The 18,637-nt window shown below is 32.6% G+C and overlaps 2 protein-coding genes across 3 annotated transcripts in view; one reads left to right on the top strand and one right to left on the bottom strand.

The window, feature by feature from the left end:
* The window catches only part of LOC127723699 (elongation factor 1-delta-like), a 31,109-nt gene extending 12,930 nt beyond the window's left edge, over positions 1 to 18,179 (top strand). For both annotated transcript variants that reach the window (XM_052230450.1, XM_052230449.1), the window contains 2 exons: positions 16,392 to 16,507; positions 18,068 to 18,179. In XM_052230450.1, coding sequence (XP_052086410.1) covers positions 16,392 to 16,507; positions 18,068 to 18,106 — 155 coding nt within the window. In that variant the 3' untranslated portion in view covers positions 18,107 to 18,179. The remainder of the gene's footprint in view (positions 1 to 16,391; positions 16,508 to 18,067) is intronic.
* LOC127723701 (zinc finger protein 862-like) lies at positions 10,210 to 11,816 on the bottom strand. Its single transcript, XM_052230451.1, has 2 exons — positions 11,080 to 11,816; positions 10,210 to 10,876 (listed from the first exon to the last, which is right to left on the bottom strand). Exons 1-2 carry the CDS (start codon positions 11,458 to 11,460, stop codon positions 10,493 to 10,495), a joined length of 765 nt encoding a protein of 254 aa, XP_052086411.1. The 5' UTR covers positions 11,461 to 11,816; the 3' UTR covers positions 10,210 to 10,492.
* Positions 18,180 to 18,637: the final 458 nt, after the last annotated feature.

Genomic DNA, 18,637 nt, shown 5'->3' with positions numbered 1-18,637 from the left:
GTGTAGATAAAAGTTGTTGACATTTTATAGGTAAGTTACAAATCTATATTAGTTTGTGACAAATGAAAGAAAAAATATTTGGAACTACAGTAGACTCCGGCAAATCGGATACCCAAAATGACAGCTAAAAATATCCGATTACCCGATATATTCAATTAGACGATGAATGTATATTCATTGAATATTCTGCAATAATGAGTAGATCTAATCCTGAGATGTTACTAACCCTGACAATTGATAAATATGTGAAAGGGCTGGAGGATTGATGGAGTGATTTTTATCATATACATCACCACGATGTTTGTGTAAAAAATTATCAGCTGATTATGTAATGATTAAATTTGTTTGCAGTTTTTAAATCCTTTATTTATTAAAATAAATCAAATGTCCTGAAATATTTATGTGAATTATTATCTACCATCCATAGTTTGTCATTATTTGTTTTTCATAAGCAAATTAATATCCATTATTTACAGTATCACACAGGTAAACTAATTTGGCTATAAATAGATCTAAGCATGTCTGTGTAGAATCTCCAAACTTTAACCCATTTCTCTGACGTCATTCTATTGTTCTAACAGTGGATTATTTTTCAAGAATCCACTGACCACTTCGTTAACTTAAGATAACTTATTTTATAACTTTAAACTTTTAACTTACGATTTTTTATCCTCTCAAAAACGAGTGGCAGATGAAGGGTTCGAACTCGCGCGTATTTTCTTCATAATCCGTAGAGTCTTCAGTCTATGCATGATACCACTATACCACGAGTGCTGACATAAATCAACATTTAAATAACACACTTAAAGCGAACAACTGTCAATACATGTCAATAAACTGTATTTCTATCTCAGAGATAATTCGCTTTTGTTATCTTATAAAATATATATATACTATGTCTGCATTTGTTCATGTTCTTTTCAAATTTATTTATATCACGTCAACATTGAACGGACTCTAATTTGAATAAAGTGTGATATATAAGCTACGACCGTAAAACTACTTCTTTGACTGTAAAACCAGAAACAAAACCATCGCCTTTAAATGAAAATGAAGTATATAATACCTCTAAGATTAAAATAATATTTTTGTCGAGAAAAAAATTACAATGAAAAAATTTCATTCCGGATACAAGGTTCGAACTTTGCACTGTTAATATCACCGTTATGACATTTGTTACCAACGACTAGACGATCACGGCTATGAACAGCGTGATGGTAAGTTTATGAAATCAACATAATTATTCATTGTACATCCGTAATAGAGCAATTCTGATAGGGATTCAGAATGCGTACCACAGATAAAACTAGTTTATTGACCGGTGAACGATATATGCCAAATGTCATAACGTTAAAATAATCTTAACTTAATGAAACGGAAACAGTTTAAACAGATTTAAATATAATTGTTCAATTTTAATCGTAAGCACATAATTTTAATACTTTAGGAAAGCAACATGAATTTGAGCATTATGAAATGGCAGATTTATGGCATTTACCTTATCAATATTCTAGTTTTTGACTAAGAACGCCTTAACGGTGTTTAGTCTTCAATTAACCAAAACATGTTGCTAAATATTATATATATAAATTTTGAAGGTTCTAAATTTTGGTAATTAAAATTTTTTAACTTTTCAAAACAAGATAAATAAATTCTGTATATTAATATATGTCTTTTTGAATAAATTAAATATACCAAAATCTATTCAATATAAATAATTTGTAATGATTAAACATTAAATGAAATATGTATATACAAAACTAAAATCTGGTGTTAAAAAGGGGAGCTAACACCCCATTTAAGTTATCTTAAACTTATGTTAACTTGTCAAATGTCTAATTATAGATGCGAACCGTGTGGATATAATCATTTCCAGCTATTATAGAATAAAAAAGACAAAATACTAAACTATTTTTATGAAATATCGTTGATTCATTGTCAAAACGTAAAACAGACAGTCGTTTTAATAGAAATGGGTTAAGCTAGAGAAATGATAAGAAGTAGTGGATTCGGAAACGATAATCAACTTGCGACTCAAGTCGCTCGTTGATTATCGTTTACGAATCCACTACTTCTTATCAATTCTCTACTACTTAACCCATTTCTCTGACGTCAGTCTATTGTTCTGACTGTAGATTATTTTTCAAGAATCCACTGACCATAGTATTAACTTAAGAGAACTTATATTATAACTTTAACCTTTTAACTTACGATCTTTTATCCTCTCAAAAACGAGTGGCATGTGTAGGATTCGAACCCGCGCGTATTTTCTTCGTAATCAATACAGTCTTCAGTCTATGCATGATACCACTAGACCACGATGGCTGACATCAATCATTATATAAATAGTACTCTTAAAGCGCTTACTTGTCAAAACATGTCATTTAACTGTATTTCTGTCTCATTGTAATCTAATGAAATATATATATCTTGGTTTGTTCATGTTTATTGAATTTGTTTTATTTTGGGTGTTATTTTTTTTTAAGAAATGGGTTAAAACTACTTCTTTGACAATAAAAACAGAAACAAAATCATCGCCATTATATGAAAATGAAATATATGATACTTCTACATGTTCTAGGATTAAAACAATATTTTGGTCCAGAAAAAAAAATTACAATGAAAAAAATTCATTCCGGGTACAAGGTTCGAACTTTGCACTGTTAATATCACTGTTATGACATTCGTTATAAACGACTAGACGATCACGGCTATGAACAGCTTGATGGTAAGTTTATGAAATCAACATAATTATTCATTGTACATCCGTAGCAAGAGCAATTCTGATGTGGATTCAGAATGCGTACCACAGATAAAACTATTTTACTGACCGGTGAACGATATATGCCAAATGTAATAACGCTAAAATAATCTTAACTTAAATGAAACGGAAACAGTTTAAACAAAATTTAAATATAATTGTTCAATTTAAATCGTAAGCACATAATTTTAATACTTTAAACAGCAATATGAATTATGAAATGGCAGATTTATGGCATATACGCTAATAATATTTAATTGACTAAGAACGACATAATGGTGTTACGATTTTATTATACCAAATCACGTTGCTAAATATTATATATATAAATTTTGAAGATTCTAAATTTTGGTAATTAAAATTTTTTAACTTTTCAAAACAAGATAAATAAATTCTGTATATCAATATATGTCTTTTTGAATAAATTAAATATACCAAAATCTATTTAATTTAAATAATTTGTAATGATTAAAGATTAAATGAAATATGTATATACAAAAATAAAATCTGGTATTAAAAAGGGGAGCTAACACCCCATTTAAGTTATATTAAACTTATGTTAACTTGTCAAATGTCTAAATATAGATGCGAACCGTGTGGATATATTCATTTCCAGCTATTATAGAATAAAAAAGACAAAATACCAAACTTTTTTTATGAAATATTGTTGATTCATTGTCAAAACGTAAAACAGACAGTCGTTTTACTAGAAATGGGTTAAGCTAGAGAATTGATAAGAAGTAGTGGATTCGGAAACGATAATCAACTTGCGACTAAAGTCGCTCGTTGATTATCGTTTACGAATCCACTACTTCTTATCAATTCTCTACTACAAAATCGTATTTGTTATAATTTTATTTCTTTAAATATTCAAATTTAAATTTATGAAAATAATCATGATTGATAAAATATTATCGCATAAAGTTTACGTTTTCTGAAGACTATTTATATTTAGGTCATAGTTCTAGAGGCTTCCTCACAAATATGTAAACATCCAAAATGGCGTCCATGACATGTGGGTACTTTTGCACATGTTAAAAAAAATATATCTGACAAAAGTCAGATTTCTCTTGTCAAAAGGGATTTATATTTATATTGCAATAAATTATTCAGTAGGAGGTACATTCAGTTTAGATTATATTTCTGATTCTGTGAACATTTAGAGTTTAATCAAAATTCTCCAAACAGCAACGTCAACTTTTCAACTGAGTCTTGCATCTTTTATAAATAAATTCAAACCATTTGAAGTAAAAGGGCATCTAATTCACATGACAAAGGAAGACAATGATTAAAGACAACAATTTATTAAGAAATAGTTCCTTTTATTTAGTAAAAACAAAATCTTCTTGTCTGCAAGATTGTAAATTCGTAACTTCCGGGTCCATTTCCTGTCAGAAAAACATTGAAAATATTCGATTGTGCATGGTTTTGAACAAAATGACCTGAATATTTTTATCCGATTTGCCGATATATTCTTATATCCGATATTCGATTACACGATAAAATTAACATTAAACATATAGGGAAGGGTTTGGTGTTTTGAAATAATATTACAATAGCCGATATATTCGTTTAGCCGATATCCGATTAGGTGGAGTCTACTGTATTAATTATATTTGATTGTAATTTGAAAATAGATATACATTGTATTACATCATATCTAATGTTAGAGTGTTATAGGTTTTCCACACTTTTTAGCTCACCTGACCTGAAAGGTCAAGTGAGCTTTTCTCATCACTTTGCGTCCGTCGTCCGTCGTTCGTAAACTTTTACAAAAATCTTCTCCTCTGAAACTACTGGGCCAAATGCACCCAAACTTAAACACAATCATCATTCAAGTATCTAGTTTACAAAATGTGTCTGGTGACCCGGCGAACCAACCAAGATGGCGGCCATGGCTAAAAATAGAACATAGGGGTAAAATGTAGATTTTGGCTTATATCTCTGAAACCAAAGCATTTAGAGCAAATCTGACATAGGGTAAAATTGTTTATCAGGTCAAGATCTATCTGCCCTGAAATTTTCAGATGAATCGGACAACCCGTTGTTGGGTTGCTGCCCCTGAATTGGTAATTTTAAGGAAATTTTGCAGTTTTTATACGACCGCAAAAAAATTTTGTGGTCGTATATTGGTATGACGTTGGCGTCGTCGTCGTCGTCGTCGTCGTCGTCCGTCGTCGTCGTCGTCGTCTGGCGTCGTCGTCCGAATACATATTGGTTTTCGCACTCTAACTTTAGTTTAAGTGAATGGATCTTTTTGAAATTTGACCATAAGGTTAAATACCACAAAAGGAAGGTTGGGATTGATTTTGGGGGTTATGGTACCAACAGTTAAGGAATTAGGGGCCAAAAAGGGGCCAAAAATGAGCATTTTCTAGTTTCCAGACAATAACTGTGGAACGGTGTATGGATCTCTCTGAAATTATACTACAAGTTTCCATACCACAAAGGGATGGTTAGGATTTGCTTTGGGGGGTTACGGCTCAAACCGTTTAGGAATTAGGGGCAAAAAAGGGGAAAAAACAAGGTTGTCCTGGTTAATGGACAAATACTTTAGTACAAAACATAATTTAAAGCAGTGTAAGGGAGATAAATCAAATACATCATTGAAATTATCTCCCTTACACTGCTTTTAAATTATGTATAAAGTAATGGTTAATGAACAATAAAGATAATCTAAAACAGTGTAAGGGAGGTAATCCAAATACAACGTTTTGGTTACTTCCCTTACACTGCTTTTAAATTATGTTTAAAGAAATGCATATTTATAAAGGAAGACCAGTAAAAATATCTGCAAATGTTTTCATCTTTTTTTTTTACAAAAAAATCCATATGAAAGATTTGACACTATATTTTTATTAATTCTATTATAAAATAGATTAAGTTAGCACTATGGTAAATTTAAATGGGTAATTATGGTTGCCAACTCCATTGGAAATTTGAATTGAGATTTTGACCATATCTTGAGGGAAAGAATTTTTGGGGGGAAAAAAAGGGGGGGGGGATAAAAAGAAATTGTGGGGGGGGGGGGGGGGGGGTCAATTTTTTCTCATTTCAGATTTCAGAAATTAAAAAGAATTATTCTTCAAATATTATTTTTTTTTCAAATTTCAAATATTGAAAAATTTCAAGAAGTAATCTTTAATTGCACAGTATGGCGCATTAGATTTGTAAAATCTTTAATCACATTTATTTATTTGTTATGCCGAATCTAACAGTGTATTTAGATTTTTAATTTTGGGTCCAGTTTTCAAATTGGTCTACATTAAGGTCCAAAGGGTCCAAAATTAAACTTTGTTTGATTTTAGCAAAAATTGAATATATGAGGTTCTTTGATATGCTGAATCTAAACATGTATTTAGATTTTTGATTTTTGGCCCAGTTTTCAAGTTGGTCCAAATTGGGGTCCAAAATTAAACTTTGTTTGATTTCATCTAAAATTGAATTATTAGGGTTCTTTGATATTCCAAATCTAACCGTGTATTTAGATTTTTAATTTTGGGTCCTGTTTTTTAAATTGGTCTACATTAAGGTCCAAAGGGTCCAAAATTAAACTTAGTTTGATTTTAACAAAAATTGAATTCTTGGGGTTCTTTGATATGCTGAATCTAAACATGTGTTTAGATTTTTGATTATGGGCCCAGTTTTCAAGTTGGTCCAAGATAGGGTCCAGTATTTAAACTTTGTTTGATTTCAACAAAAATTGTATACATGGGGTTCTTTGATATGCTGAATCTAAACATGTATTTAGATTTTTGATTATGGGCCCAGTTTTCAAGTTGGTCCAAATTGGGGTCCAAAATTAAACTTTGTTTGATTTCATCAAAAATTGAATTATTGGGGTTCTTTGATATGCCAAATCTAACCGTGTTTTTAGATTTTTAATTTGGGTCCCGTTTTTTTTAAATTGGTCTTCATTGAGGTCCAAAGGGTCCAAAATTAAACTTAGTTTGATTTTAACAAAAATTGAATTCTTGGGGTTCTTTGATATGCTGAATCTAAACATGTGTTTAGATTTTTGATTATGGGCCCAGTTTTCAAGTTGGTCCAAGTTGGGGTCCAAAATTAAACTTTTTTTGATTTCAACAAAAATTGAATATATGGGGTTCTTTGATATGCTGAATCTAACCATGAATTTAGATTTTTTATTTGTGGGCCCCGCTATCAAATTGGTTCATATTGAGGTCAAAAGGGTCCAAAACTAAACTTTGTTTGATTTCATCAAAAATTGAATTATTGGGGTTCTTTGATATTCCAAATCTAACCGTGTATTTAGATTTTTAATTTTAAGTCCTGTTTTTTAAATTGGTCTACATTAAGGTCCAAAGGGTCCAAAATTAAACATAGTTTGATTTTAGCAAAAATTGAATTCTTGGGGTTCTTTGATATGCTGAATCTAAACATGTGTTTAGATTTTTGATTATGGGCCAAGTTTTCAAGTTTGTCCAAGTTGGGGTCCAAAATTAAACTTTGTTTGATTTTAACAAAAATTGAATATATGGGGTTCTTTGATATGCTGAATCTAACCATGTATTTTGATTTTGGACATTGGACCATAATAGGCAAATTAAAAAAATTCAAGTTCTTAGACCACATTCTTTCTGTGTCAGAAACCTATGCTGTGTCAAATATTTAATAACAATCCAAATTCAGAGCTGTATCAAGCTTGAATGTTGTGTCCATACTTGCCCCAACTGTTCAGGGTTCGACCTCTGCGGTCGTATCAAGCTGCGCCCCAGCGAAGCATTTTATTAGTTATTATCTTGAATATTATTATAGATAGAGATAAACTGTATACAGCAATAATGTTCAGCAAAGTAAGATCTACAATTAAGTCAACTTGACCAAAATGGTCAGTTGACCCCTTAAGGAGTTATTGCCCTTTATAGTCAATTTTTAACCATTTTTCGTAAATTTTTGTAATCTTTTACAAAAATCTTCTCCTGAAACTACTAAGACAAATTTAACCAAACTTGTCCACAATCATCATTAGGGTATCTAGTTTAAAATGTGTCCGATGACCCCGCCCACGAACCAAGATGGCCGACATGGCTAAAAAATAGTACATAGGGTAAAATGCAGTTTTTGGCTCATATCTCTGAAACCAAAGCATTTAGAGCAAATCTGACATGGAGTAAAATTGTTTATCAGGTCAAGATCTATCTGCCCTGAAATTTTCAGATGAATCGGACAACCCGTTGTTGGGTTGCTGCCCCTGAATTGGTAATTTTAAGGAAATTTTGCCGTTTTTATACGACCGCAAAAAAATTTTTGTGGTCGTATATTGGTATGACGTTGGCGTCGTCGTCGTCGTCCGGCGTCGTCCGAAGACACATTGGTTTTCGCACTCTAACTTTAGTTTAAGTGAATGGATCTCTATGAAATTTTACCACAAGGTTCAATACCACAAAAGGAAGGTTGGGATTGATTTTGGGGGTTATGGTACCAACAGTAAAGGAATTAGGGGCCAAAAAGGGGCCAAAAATAAGCATTTTTGTAACTTCCAGACATAACTTGTGTGTTAGTGTATGGATCTCTCTGACATTGTACCACAAGGTTTCATATCACAAAAGGAATGCTGGGATTGATTTTGGGGGTAATTGCCTCAAAATTATAGGCATTAGGGGCCAAAAAAGGGGCAAAAAACAAGCATTTTTCTAGTTTCATGACAATAACTTGTGTGTAAGTATATGGATCTTTCTGAAATTGTACTACAAGGTTTCATATCACAAAGGGAAAGCTGGAATTGAGTTTTGGGGTAATTGCCGAAATGTTTAGGAATTGGGGGCCAAAAAGGGGCAAAAAATAAGCATTTTTCTAGTTTCTAGACAATAACTTGTGTTCAAGTGTATGGATCTCTCTGAAATTGTACTGCAAGGTACCATACCACAAAGGGAAGGCTGGGATTGATGATGGGGGTAATTGCCTCAATATTTTAGGAATTAGGGGCCAAAAAGGGGCAAAAAACAAGCATTTTTCTAGTTTCAGGACAATAACTTGTGTGTAAGTATATGGATCTTTCTGAAATTGTACTACAAGGTTCCATATCACAAAGGGAAAGCTGGGTTTGAGTTTAGGGGTAATTGCCCTAAACGTTTAGGAATTTGGGGCCAAAAAGGGGCCAAAAAACACATTTTTCTAGTTTCCAGACAATAACTTGTGTTCAAGTGTATGGATCTCTCTGAAATTGTACTGCAAGGTACCATACCACAAAGGGAAGGTTAGGATTAAGTTTGGGGGTGATAAATCATAAGGGGGTTCAAAAAATTTGGGGGGGGGGGGATTTTTTTTTTTTTCCTTTTTTTTTTCTTTTAAAATTTTCCATTTTAAGTTGGTTATTTCTGATTTATATTTAAAAGCAAATAATAATGATATGGTAGGAGATACACACCAAACAGGATGTGTAAATTATTATATAATTAGTATTGTGCAATAGCAAGTTTTTCAATTGCACAGTATTGCACAATAGCAAGAAATCTTCAATTGCACAGTATTGCGCAATAGCAAGAAATCTTCAATTGCACAGTATTGCGCAATAGCAAGAAATATCCAATAGCACAATATTGCGCAATAGCAAGAAATTGTCAATTGTACAGTATTGCGCAATAGCAAGAAATATTTAATTGCACAGTATTGTGCAAAAGAAGATACTTCGTATAAATTGCTTATTTCTTGACCAATTTCAATGGGGTTTTATTCTTGAATTCTTGGGGTTCTTTAATATGCTGAATCTAACCGTGTATTTAGTTTTTGGATTTTGGGCCCCGTTTTTAAATTGGTCCACATTGAGGTCCAAAGGGTCCAAAATTAAACTTTGTTTGATTTCATCAAAAATTGAATTATTTGGGTTCTTTGATATGTCGAATCTAACCGTGTATTTAGATTCTTAATTTTTGGTTCCGTTTTCAAATTGGTCTACATTAAGGTCCAAAGGGTCCAAAATAAAACTTAGTTTGATTTTAACAAAAATTGAATTCTTAGGGTTCTTTGATATGCTGAATCTAAACATGTATTTAGATTTTTGATTATGGGCCCAGTTTTCAAGTTGGTCCAAATCGGGGTCCAAAATTTAACTTTGTTTGATTTCAACAAAAATTGAATATATGGGGTTCTTTGATATGCTGAATCTAACCATGTATTTAGATTTTTGATTTTTGGGCCCTGTTATCAACTTTGTCCACATTGAGGTCAAAAGGGTCCAAAATTAAACTTTGTTTGATTTCATCATAAATTGAATTCTTGGGGTTCTTTGATATGCTGAATCTAACCATGTATTTAGATTTTGGATATTAGACCATAATAGGTGAATGTCCAATTTAAAATTTTTAAGTTCTTAGACCACATTCATTCTGTGTCAGAAACCTATGCTGTGTCAAATATTTAATCACAATCCAAATGCAAAGCTGTATCAAGCTTGAATGTTGTGTCCATACTTGCCCCAACCAGTGTTCTCCCCAGAAATTTTGGATAGCATCACATTTGACATAAAAAAAAAATCAGGTTTTTTTTCATTGTCATTCGCCGCGGTGCGATGATGCTGTCTTTTCTTTTTGTAATGTAGTAGTATATATGTTATATGGTTGCAGATGTGTCTATATGTCTATATTAAGAATAAAATAACAATTTGTAAGTTCTATACTTTAATAATAGAATATATTAACAAAAACAAGCATCAAAATACACAATACTCAATTTAAAAGCACAAGATTTCAAAAGCACTAATGTCTATAACTAAAGGTTAAGTTTTCTCTTCTTCTTTTGTGCAAATGCTGTTACACAGGCTTGGAAATCAAAGTTCTGCAAAGAAGGTCCCTCTGTGGAGATGGTCATCAGGCAGTTCAGAATGTGTTGGCTGAGTCTGTTTCTCAAGATACTCTTTACTCTGTTCAGGGTGCTGAAGGTTCTTTCACAGTCTGCAGTGGACACTGGCACTACTAAAGCAATCTGGCAGTATTTACTGAGTACTGGGTAGAGGTCAGTCATCTTGGCTGTCTTTTCTAAAACCTGTCTGGTTGTCTGATCTTTCATCTTGGAGGCAATGATGTATCTTAGTGAGGTAAATTCTTCTTCAGCAGTATCAGAGGTTCCAACTGATGGGAATTGCTTGGCTAGTTGCTGAAACAGATAAATATAAAAATTAATAAATAAATATCACAAAGAAATTAAAAAGTTATTGCTTGTTACATATAAAAAATTGTTTCATAGTTGTCATTAGGAACCTCCAAGTAACTGTAAATATTTAATAATTTATAGCATCTGCATACAATTTGAACAAAATTAATATGTTGCACCAATATTATATTAGAAAGAGATAATACCTTCAACTTCTGAAACTGCAAGTACTCATTGGTGGATGGATCTTTCTGGTCAAGCAAGTCTGGGTCAAATACTGAGAAGGAGTCTAATACACTGGTGTCTGGAAATCTGTCATGAAGGTTGCTTATAACATTGTTGATGAAGGGTTGGTAGACTTGCTCCTGGAATCTGTCGATTTCTGTCTGCTTGTACTTTACACCATACTCCTCTAGGCTGTTGAAGTATGTTGCAATGTCTTTTGTGTTGGGTCCTGGGTTGTCAAGTAGGTTGGTTAGTACCAGCTGAGTTGAAGAAACAAGTGTGTCTACCATACTGAAGTCTATAGATGTTTTCTGGAAGAGTTTGGACAGGCGGTTCAGGTGTGGTAGGGTATCCAGTAACATGGCAATGGCACACAGGAAGAATGGAGACTTCACAAACAGGGCTAGTCCAGCTGCTGTAGCATCTGTACGCTCAGAGGCTTCCCTCTCAAGACTGGCAATGAGTGCTGGGTGGCAACGCTTGACTGCTTCAACTGAGTTCAGGTGGGAGAGCCATCTGGTGTCACAAATGTCCTTCAGTTTAACAACTGGGTCACCAAGGATGTTCTGTAATGAAAAAAGAAAATTAATTTCATAAATATGAATGAGACATTTTGTGACACAATTACTTTATTTGACAAATGAATGTGAGAAATATTTATTATTAAATCTTTATATTATTTTGACCAAAAAAGTATTTATAATAGTTGAAATTTATAAGTTTATTTGTAAATTAAAATTATAAGAAATTTACCTCTATCTCTTTTAATCCATGCATTCGGACAGCTGAATTCTGGTAGAAGTAGAAAAGCTGTCTCATAATATCTTTAAACTTCTTGAGGTACTGGATGTTGGAACTGGCTTGACCAGAGGCAAGTGCTAGTCGATGTGCTATGCAGTGTACATTCAACATCTCTGGGTTGATGGCCTTCAACTGGGTAGCAACCTGGAAAATATAAATAAAAATTATAAAACATGTTAAATATGTCATTTGTTTTTTATTCAGATAAAAAAAAGATATATTCATTTTCAGATTTAATAGCTGATTGATTATTATTTTTTAATAAAAAAATATATATTACCCCTGTTTTCCTTCCAACCATAACTGATGCCCCATCAGAACCAAAACCAATGAGTCTGCTTGTGTCTAGTTGGTGTGTTGTGAAGAAGTTCTTGAGTGCTGTCATGATCGTATCTGCTTTGCCATCTGGTAGATCAATGAGTTGAAGGAAAGTTGTCTTGAGTTCCATGTTGGGTGTAAAGTATCTTGCCATGAGTGTCATCTGCTTAACAATAGCAATATCTGTTGTTTCATCAATAAGTAGTGAGTAGTAGGGGCTGCTGTTCAAATCCTGCATGATTGGTTGTTGAATCTGTTGTGTGATGGTCTGAAGCATGTCCTGCATGGTGCGTTGACTTGTGTAGTTGACGTTGTCTCCTTTGTGTAACAGGTCAAGGTAGTCACATCCCAAGGTCTTTGCAAGTTCCAGTAAGGATTTGAAGTGGGTAGTGTGTGGGATCTCTTCATTTGCCAACCAGTAAAGACATCTGAAAGCTCCGATGAGTGCTGTCCTTTCCAGGGTACAGTGCTGAGTGAGTGAGTCCTGGATCCCTTGACCTTTGCCAGCAAGTATAGATTGAGCCTCTAGTTGTGCAGCTTCTTGGTGGGTTTTGGATTTTTGGTGTCTGTTCAAGCTCTCTTTAACAAGTGTAGTACAGGGTGTCCCGATCCATGTGTCAGTACCATTTTTTGCTTTCTTGCCGTGCTTAGTGCAGTAAGTACATAACATACCTATAAAATAAAATATTTATTTTAATTTTCATACATTTTTTTTCAAAGAACAGGTAGTTGAATAAATTTATTTTAAATTTCCAAGCCGTAATTTTTAGAATTATATATCGAACACTTGAAGAAGAATGAAGAAAGATGATTTACTTAAATATAAATATTTTTTTCTTTTAAATTCATATTTTGTAAACACATTGCATTCCAATTCTTTTGCAAATATTATTATTTTAATATAATCTTGTATGCTTTAGCGAGGCTAAATATGGGACTGGGAATAAATTTTATTCAATAAATAAATATTTCATAGCGTCGTCGTACCAGACTTGTCTTGGGTTAAGATCAACCAAGGAAATGATCTCTTCCAGTTTGGGTCAACGCCAGATAGTCTGACTTTAACTGGTGTCTGTTTGGTTTGAGTAGTAGGGTTCTCGAGTATTTCAATCTGCAATCCTGGGTCACGATTGATGTTCACCTCTTCGGCAACTAAATCTTGCGTAAGTGTACAACTTGGTTTGGTCAGCCATTTTGACAACATCAAGCTTCCTTGCGTAGTTTTTCTTCTCTTAGGAGACGGTTCTGCCATGTTGCAAACGTAGATTTCGAATTGTTAATGATTTCCATTTTCTCGATGTCCATATTTATTTACACATAGGCTTGGATCACGCTTGGACCACGTGTTATTGGTCATGTCATAAGTGTCAGCTTAGGGTATTCAAATCCGAACAGTTATCAAACAGTTTTCACCCAAACAACAATTAACACCTATTTAATCACTCTTAATTGCCTCTATTGTTTGATTGAAGGGATTACAATTAAAGATTAAAAGGTGATATAATTTTTATGATCATAAGCGGTAATTACATAAAAGTTCAAAAATTAGGACATCGATCGATTTTGGAGTAATGCATTTACATGCAAGAAAAAATAGCATCTTCAAAATAATTATAGCGTCGCGGAAAATATTATAGCGTCACGGTAAAAAATTATAGCATCGCGGTACCGCGACGCTAAAACGGCCTGGGGAGATCACTGCCCAACTGTTCAGGGTTCGACCTCTGCGGTCGTATCAAGCTGCGCCCTGCGGAGCATTTTATTGGTTATTATCTTGAATATTATTATAGATAGAGATAAACTGTAAACAGCAATAATGTTCAGCAAAGTAAGATCTACAAATAAGTCAACATGACCAAAATTGTCAATTGACCCCTTAAGGAGTTATTGCCCTTTATAGTCAATTTTTTACAATTTTTTCATAAATTTTGTAAATTTTTGTAAATTTTTTACAAAATATTTTCCACTGTAACTACTGGGCCAAGTTCATTATAGATAGAGATAATTGTAAGCAGCAAGAAAGTTCAGTAAAGTAAGATCTACAAACACATCACCATCACCAAAACACAATGTTGTCATGAATCCATGTTTGTCCTTTGTTTAATATGCACATATACCAAGGTGAGCGACACAGGCTCTTTAGAGCCTCTAGTTTTCATCATGCTTGAAGATATTGATTGACAATTGGTAAATAGTTTTATCATGACAAGTTACAGATCGAGTTCAAATTTTTGTTTCGGTCTGATAATTTTGTGCAGAGATATGGTCCTTGGACTTGAAAAAATTCACTCATATATTCAGTTTTCCACACTGATTTTTGTCATGCTTGAAGATATTAACTTGATATTTTCTTTTTGTTTACACCATGACAAGTTATAGAACAAGTTAGCATTTTGTTCCAGTATAATGAATTTTTACCCGGTAGGGGACTATGTATTGCCATGCAAAACTCTCAGAATGCTTGTTTTTAATGTCATTAATCTTCCTACCAAAAAGTTTTTTTATCAAAGCAAATGCAGACTTCACGAAATATGCTAGAACACCTGACAAAATATACTGTTGGTCATACAAATATTTGCAATTCACCAGTCCAACTGTCTGGTAAACAAAAATGTCTGGTCCCATATTCAGGTGCCAAAATGAAATAAAAGTTTCAATATTGTTTTTGTCACCACTATCTTTTTGATTAAAATATAGCAATGTATAAAATAGACCACACTACCGTGCTTGACACTAGATATTGTGGAGTGTAATGGTAGTTTCAATTATCAGTTGTTATTAGTTAAATTTTTACACCCCACATGTCTTTTTCTTCATTTAGATTGAACACTTTGGGACTATTGAAGGTCTGATAGTTTCAAAGTTAAGCTTCAACTCTTAACATTACAGACAACAAAAAACAAAAATACTCTCACATGCTTTCACTTATTGTAAATTTTTTCCAGTTTTTGCTGTTATTTTAAAAACTATAGGACCTAGGTTAAAGGTAATCACTACACAAATGGTCAGCATGGCAAGATCTATCTACTCTGAAAATTTAAGAAAATCTTGCAATCTATTTTGAATTTGTTTCCCTTGAAATATTGATTTTTACTGGTTTTTGCTGTTTTTTGGCTGTTATCTCAAAAACCCCAAAAAGGAGCTAGGTTAAAAGGGTAAATTGTTAAACAATGATCAGCAAAACCAAAACTAACTAGTGTTTCCAAAAAAGGTGTTCATTAACAGACTGGCTCTTTTTCACAAAGTAAATGATATAGGCTCAGTCTAGGGTGTTGTTATAGATAAGGGTTGTTCCATAAATACTTAATTGGACCCAGGAAATCTCAACTAAGGATGGGTGTCAAGTACAGTGAAAATATACAGGAAATTCTAACTTTGCCTCTATTTGTGGTTACCCCATTTTGAAAGTGCCTCACATGGGTTCAATGTATTTCAAAATGGAACCTCTCTAACCAAAAGGTACATACCGTAATACAATACTGAATTGATCCAACCATTCATTTTTAATGTTTTTTTATGTAGCCGCTGTAGGTGACGTGGGAATTAAGTGTTACCTTTGACTGTCCGTCTTTCTGACCGTCCATTCGACCCAATTATCGTTTGTTTGAAGCTTGAGCGGGGCATTTGTGTCATCAGACCCATGTTCTTTTATTATTTTTTTTACATATATGAAATAATTTAATGTTAAAAATGTTGAGAAAAATATGTCTGTTCACTGTTGTAGCTGTTGGTTAATGTATAAAAAGTACAGTCTATGTTTGTTGTAGGAGATGATAATCATTATTTATTTTCATTTTCCAACAAAATTTGTACCTGTTGGTTATGGTATAAAAAAGTTACAGATTATGTGTGAAGTGGAAGATGATAATCATTATTTATTTTCATTTTCCAACAAAACTTGTACCTGTTGGTTATGGTATAAAAAAGTTACAGATTATGTGTGAAGTGGAAGATGATAAACATTATTTATATTTATGTAGTAACAAAACTGATACCTGTTTGTTACAGATTACATGTTATGGAATAAAAAAGTTGCAGATGTTGTGTGTAGTAGAGATGATATTATTTATAATAATATTCTAGCAAAACTGGTACCTGTTGGTTATGGAATAAAAAAGATACAGATTATGTCTGTGGTAGGAGATGATAATCATTATTTATCTTTATGTTCTAGCAAAACTGGTACCTGTTGGTTATGGAATTAAAAAGTTACAGATTATGTGTGTGGTAGAAGATGATAAAGTGGGAACTGATGATTTAGAAGAAGCTATAACACATTTTGAAGATTATGTAAGTCATGTCTTTATATGTTGAAAATGGAGTTCAACACAAAAAATCATCATTATCAAAGTTAACCTCATATTTTGGTAAAATAGTCAATCCAAAAGCTGTGCTGATTATGTTTGAGGCATTGTTATGTAGTATATGCAAATAGAAAAAAAAACATGGCCTTATTGGGTAGGAGTTCACTTTTATTTATGTTTACCAATATTTAAGTTACTACGACCAAATTATTTAGGTTTTTTAAAGACAGGAAAGTCTTTAGTTGAATCCTATTTATCTTCTATATGTTTGAATTGTTTATGATGTTCCAATTTCCAGTAAATGTCCATACTTTTATTTTTTAAATGATATACTGTATAGAACATGTAGAATTACTGCAGTTGCAGAAATTTTTGCAATTTCTTTTTTATTGTGAAAATTGTGACGAAATATGTATTGCAAAAATAAAAACTCTTATTTTGAATTAAAAAAGCATTATTTGTGTTCAGCATTTACTGAAATCGCAATTTTAAATCTCGCATTTTTTGTCCATTCTTCAAAATGACAATAATTGAATGCACACAATAAATTTCAGAATTTACAGAAATTTTTTTTTTTTTTTTTTTATACGCCCGTTTATGGGACGTATTATGGTATACCGTTGTCTGTCCGTCCGTCTGTCGTCAACATGTCGGACATTAACTCAAAAACGCTTTAACCAATTTGCTTAAAACTTTGGTGAATTGTTTATATCTATTGACGTGAGCTCCCTTTCGTTTTTTATAAATTTTAGATTTTACGTTTCTGAGTTGTGGGGTTTTATTCATTAAAAAAAGGGGGATTTTCCAGTTTTCGGACAATAACTCAAGAATGCTTTCACCAACTTGCAAGAAATTTTGGTTAATTGTTTATATCTATTGACATGAGCTCCCTTTGGATTTTTATAAATTTTAGATTTTACGTTTCCGAGTTATGGGGTTTTATTCATAAAAAAAGGGGGATTTTCCAGTTTTCGGACAATAACTCAAAAATGCTTTCAGCAGTTCTCATGAAACTTTGATGTTGATATCTATTGATGTAAGCTCCCTTTAGAATTTTATAAATTTTAGATTTTACATTTCCTAATTATGGGGTTTATTCATTAAAAAAGGGGGGATTTTCCAGTTTTCAGACAAAAACTCAAAAATGCTTTCAGCAATTCGTATGAAACTTTGGTGAACTGTTTATATCTATTGATGTAAGCTCTCTTTAGAATTTTATAAATTTTATTTGTTTATAGTCTGACAACAGATTTACTAAGTATTGCGCAACAGCACAGTGTATTGCACAACAGCAAGAAATCTTTAATTGAATATAAATTCAATTCATATAACCAACTTCAAGTTCTTTGACTACATTTATTCAGAAACCTATAATAGATGTATGTCAAATATTTAATTACAATCCAAATTCAGACCTGTATCAAGGTTGAATATTGTGTCCATTTTTGCCCCAACTGTTCAGGGTTAGACCTCTGCGGGCGTATCCAGCTGCGCTCAGCGAAGCAGTTTATTAATTTAGTAATGTTTTTTTTTTATTTTCTTGCAGGTACAAAGTGTAGATGTGTCATCATTCAACAAGATCTAAATCACCACTACCATAATGGAAAAGTGCCAATAGTGACTTAAAAAAGACAAACACTTAATAAATTATCAGCAACGTATGATCTTGTTCTAAATACTGTAAATGTACAAATTTTTGCTATGTTTTTATTAATTGTGACTATTAGATAGGTGTCGCAAAAATAAAAACTCACATTTAGTATTTTGATAGCATTATTTGTATGCAGCATTTCCTGAAACTGCAATAATTAAACTTGCATTTGTGTCGATTGTCACAAAAACAGTTATGTATTAAAAGATTACACCAACGCCCAACTCTCCCAAAAATGACATAAAAACAAAGACCAAGAAGAATTACATTCACACGGTACAGATAGACTGCATGCATTGGTACAGGCATAAAATGTGGTGGAGTTATACCAGTTGTATGTGCACACAAACCTCCCCTATCTAGAACATATGTCCTTAAAGTTAAGTAAAACACACTGAAAAACAAGCACAGTGCAGCTACAAGCTCTAACCTTAACAAGGAAGTGGAAGACGTCACATGATTTTG

Source organism: Mytilus californianus, unplaced genomic scaffold, assembly GCF_021869535.1.
Source record: "Mytilus californianus isolate M0D057914Y unplaced genomic scaffold, xbMytCali1.0.p SCAF_13, whole genome shotgun sequence".
Taxonomy (NCBI): Eukaryota; Metazoa; Mollusca; class Bivalvia; order Mytilida; family Mytilidae; genus Mytilus; species Mytilus californianus.
The sequence above is the reverse complement of the archived record's forward strand: the minus strand, read 5'-3'. Positions and strand labels throughout refer to the sequence as shown.

Coding starts and splice junctions, on each gene's coding strand:
- LOC127723701 (XM_052230451.1), bottom strand. CDS start 11,460: ATGTTACTGGATACCCTACCACACCTGAACCGCCTGTCCAAACTCTTC. Junction 10,877..11,079: donor TGCAGTTTCAGAAGTTGAAG/GTATTATCTCTT, acceptor TATCTGTTTCAG/CAACTAGCCAAGCAATTCCC.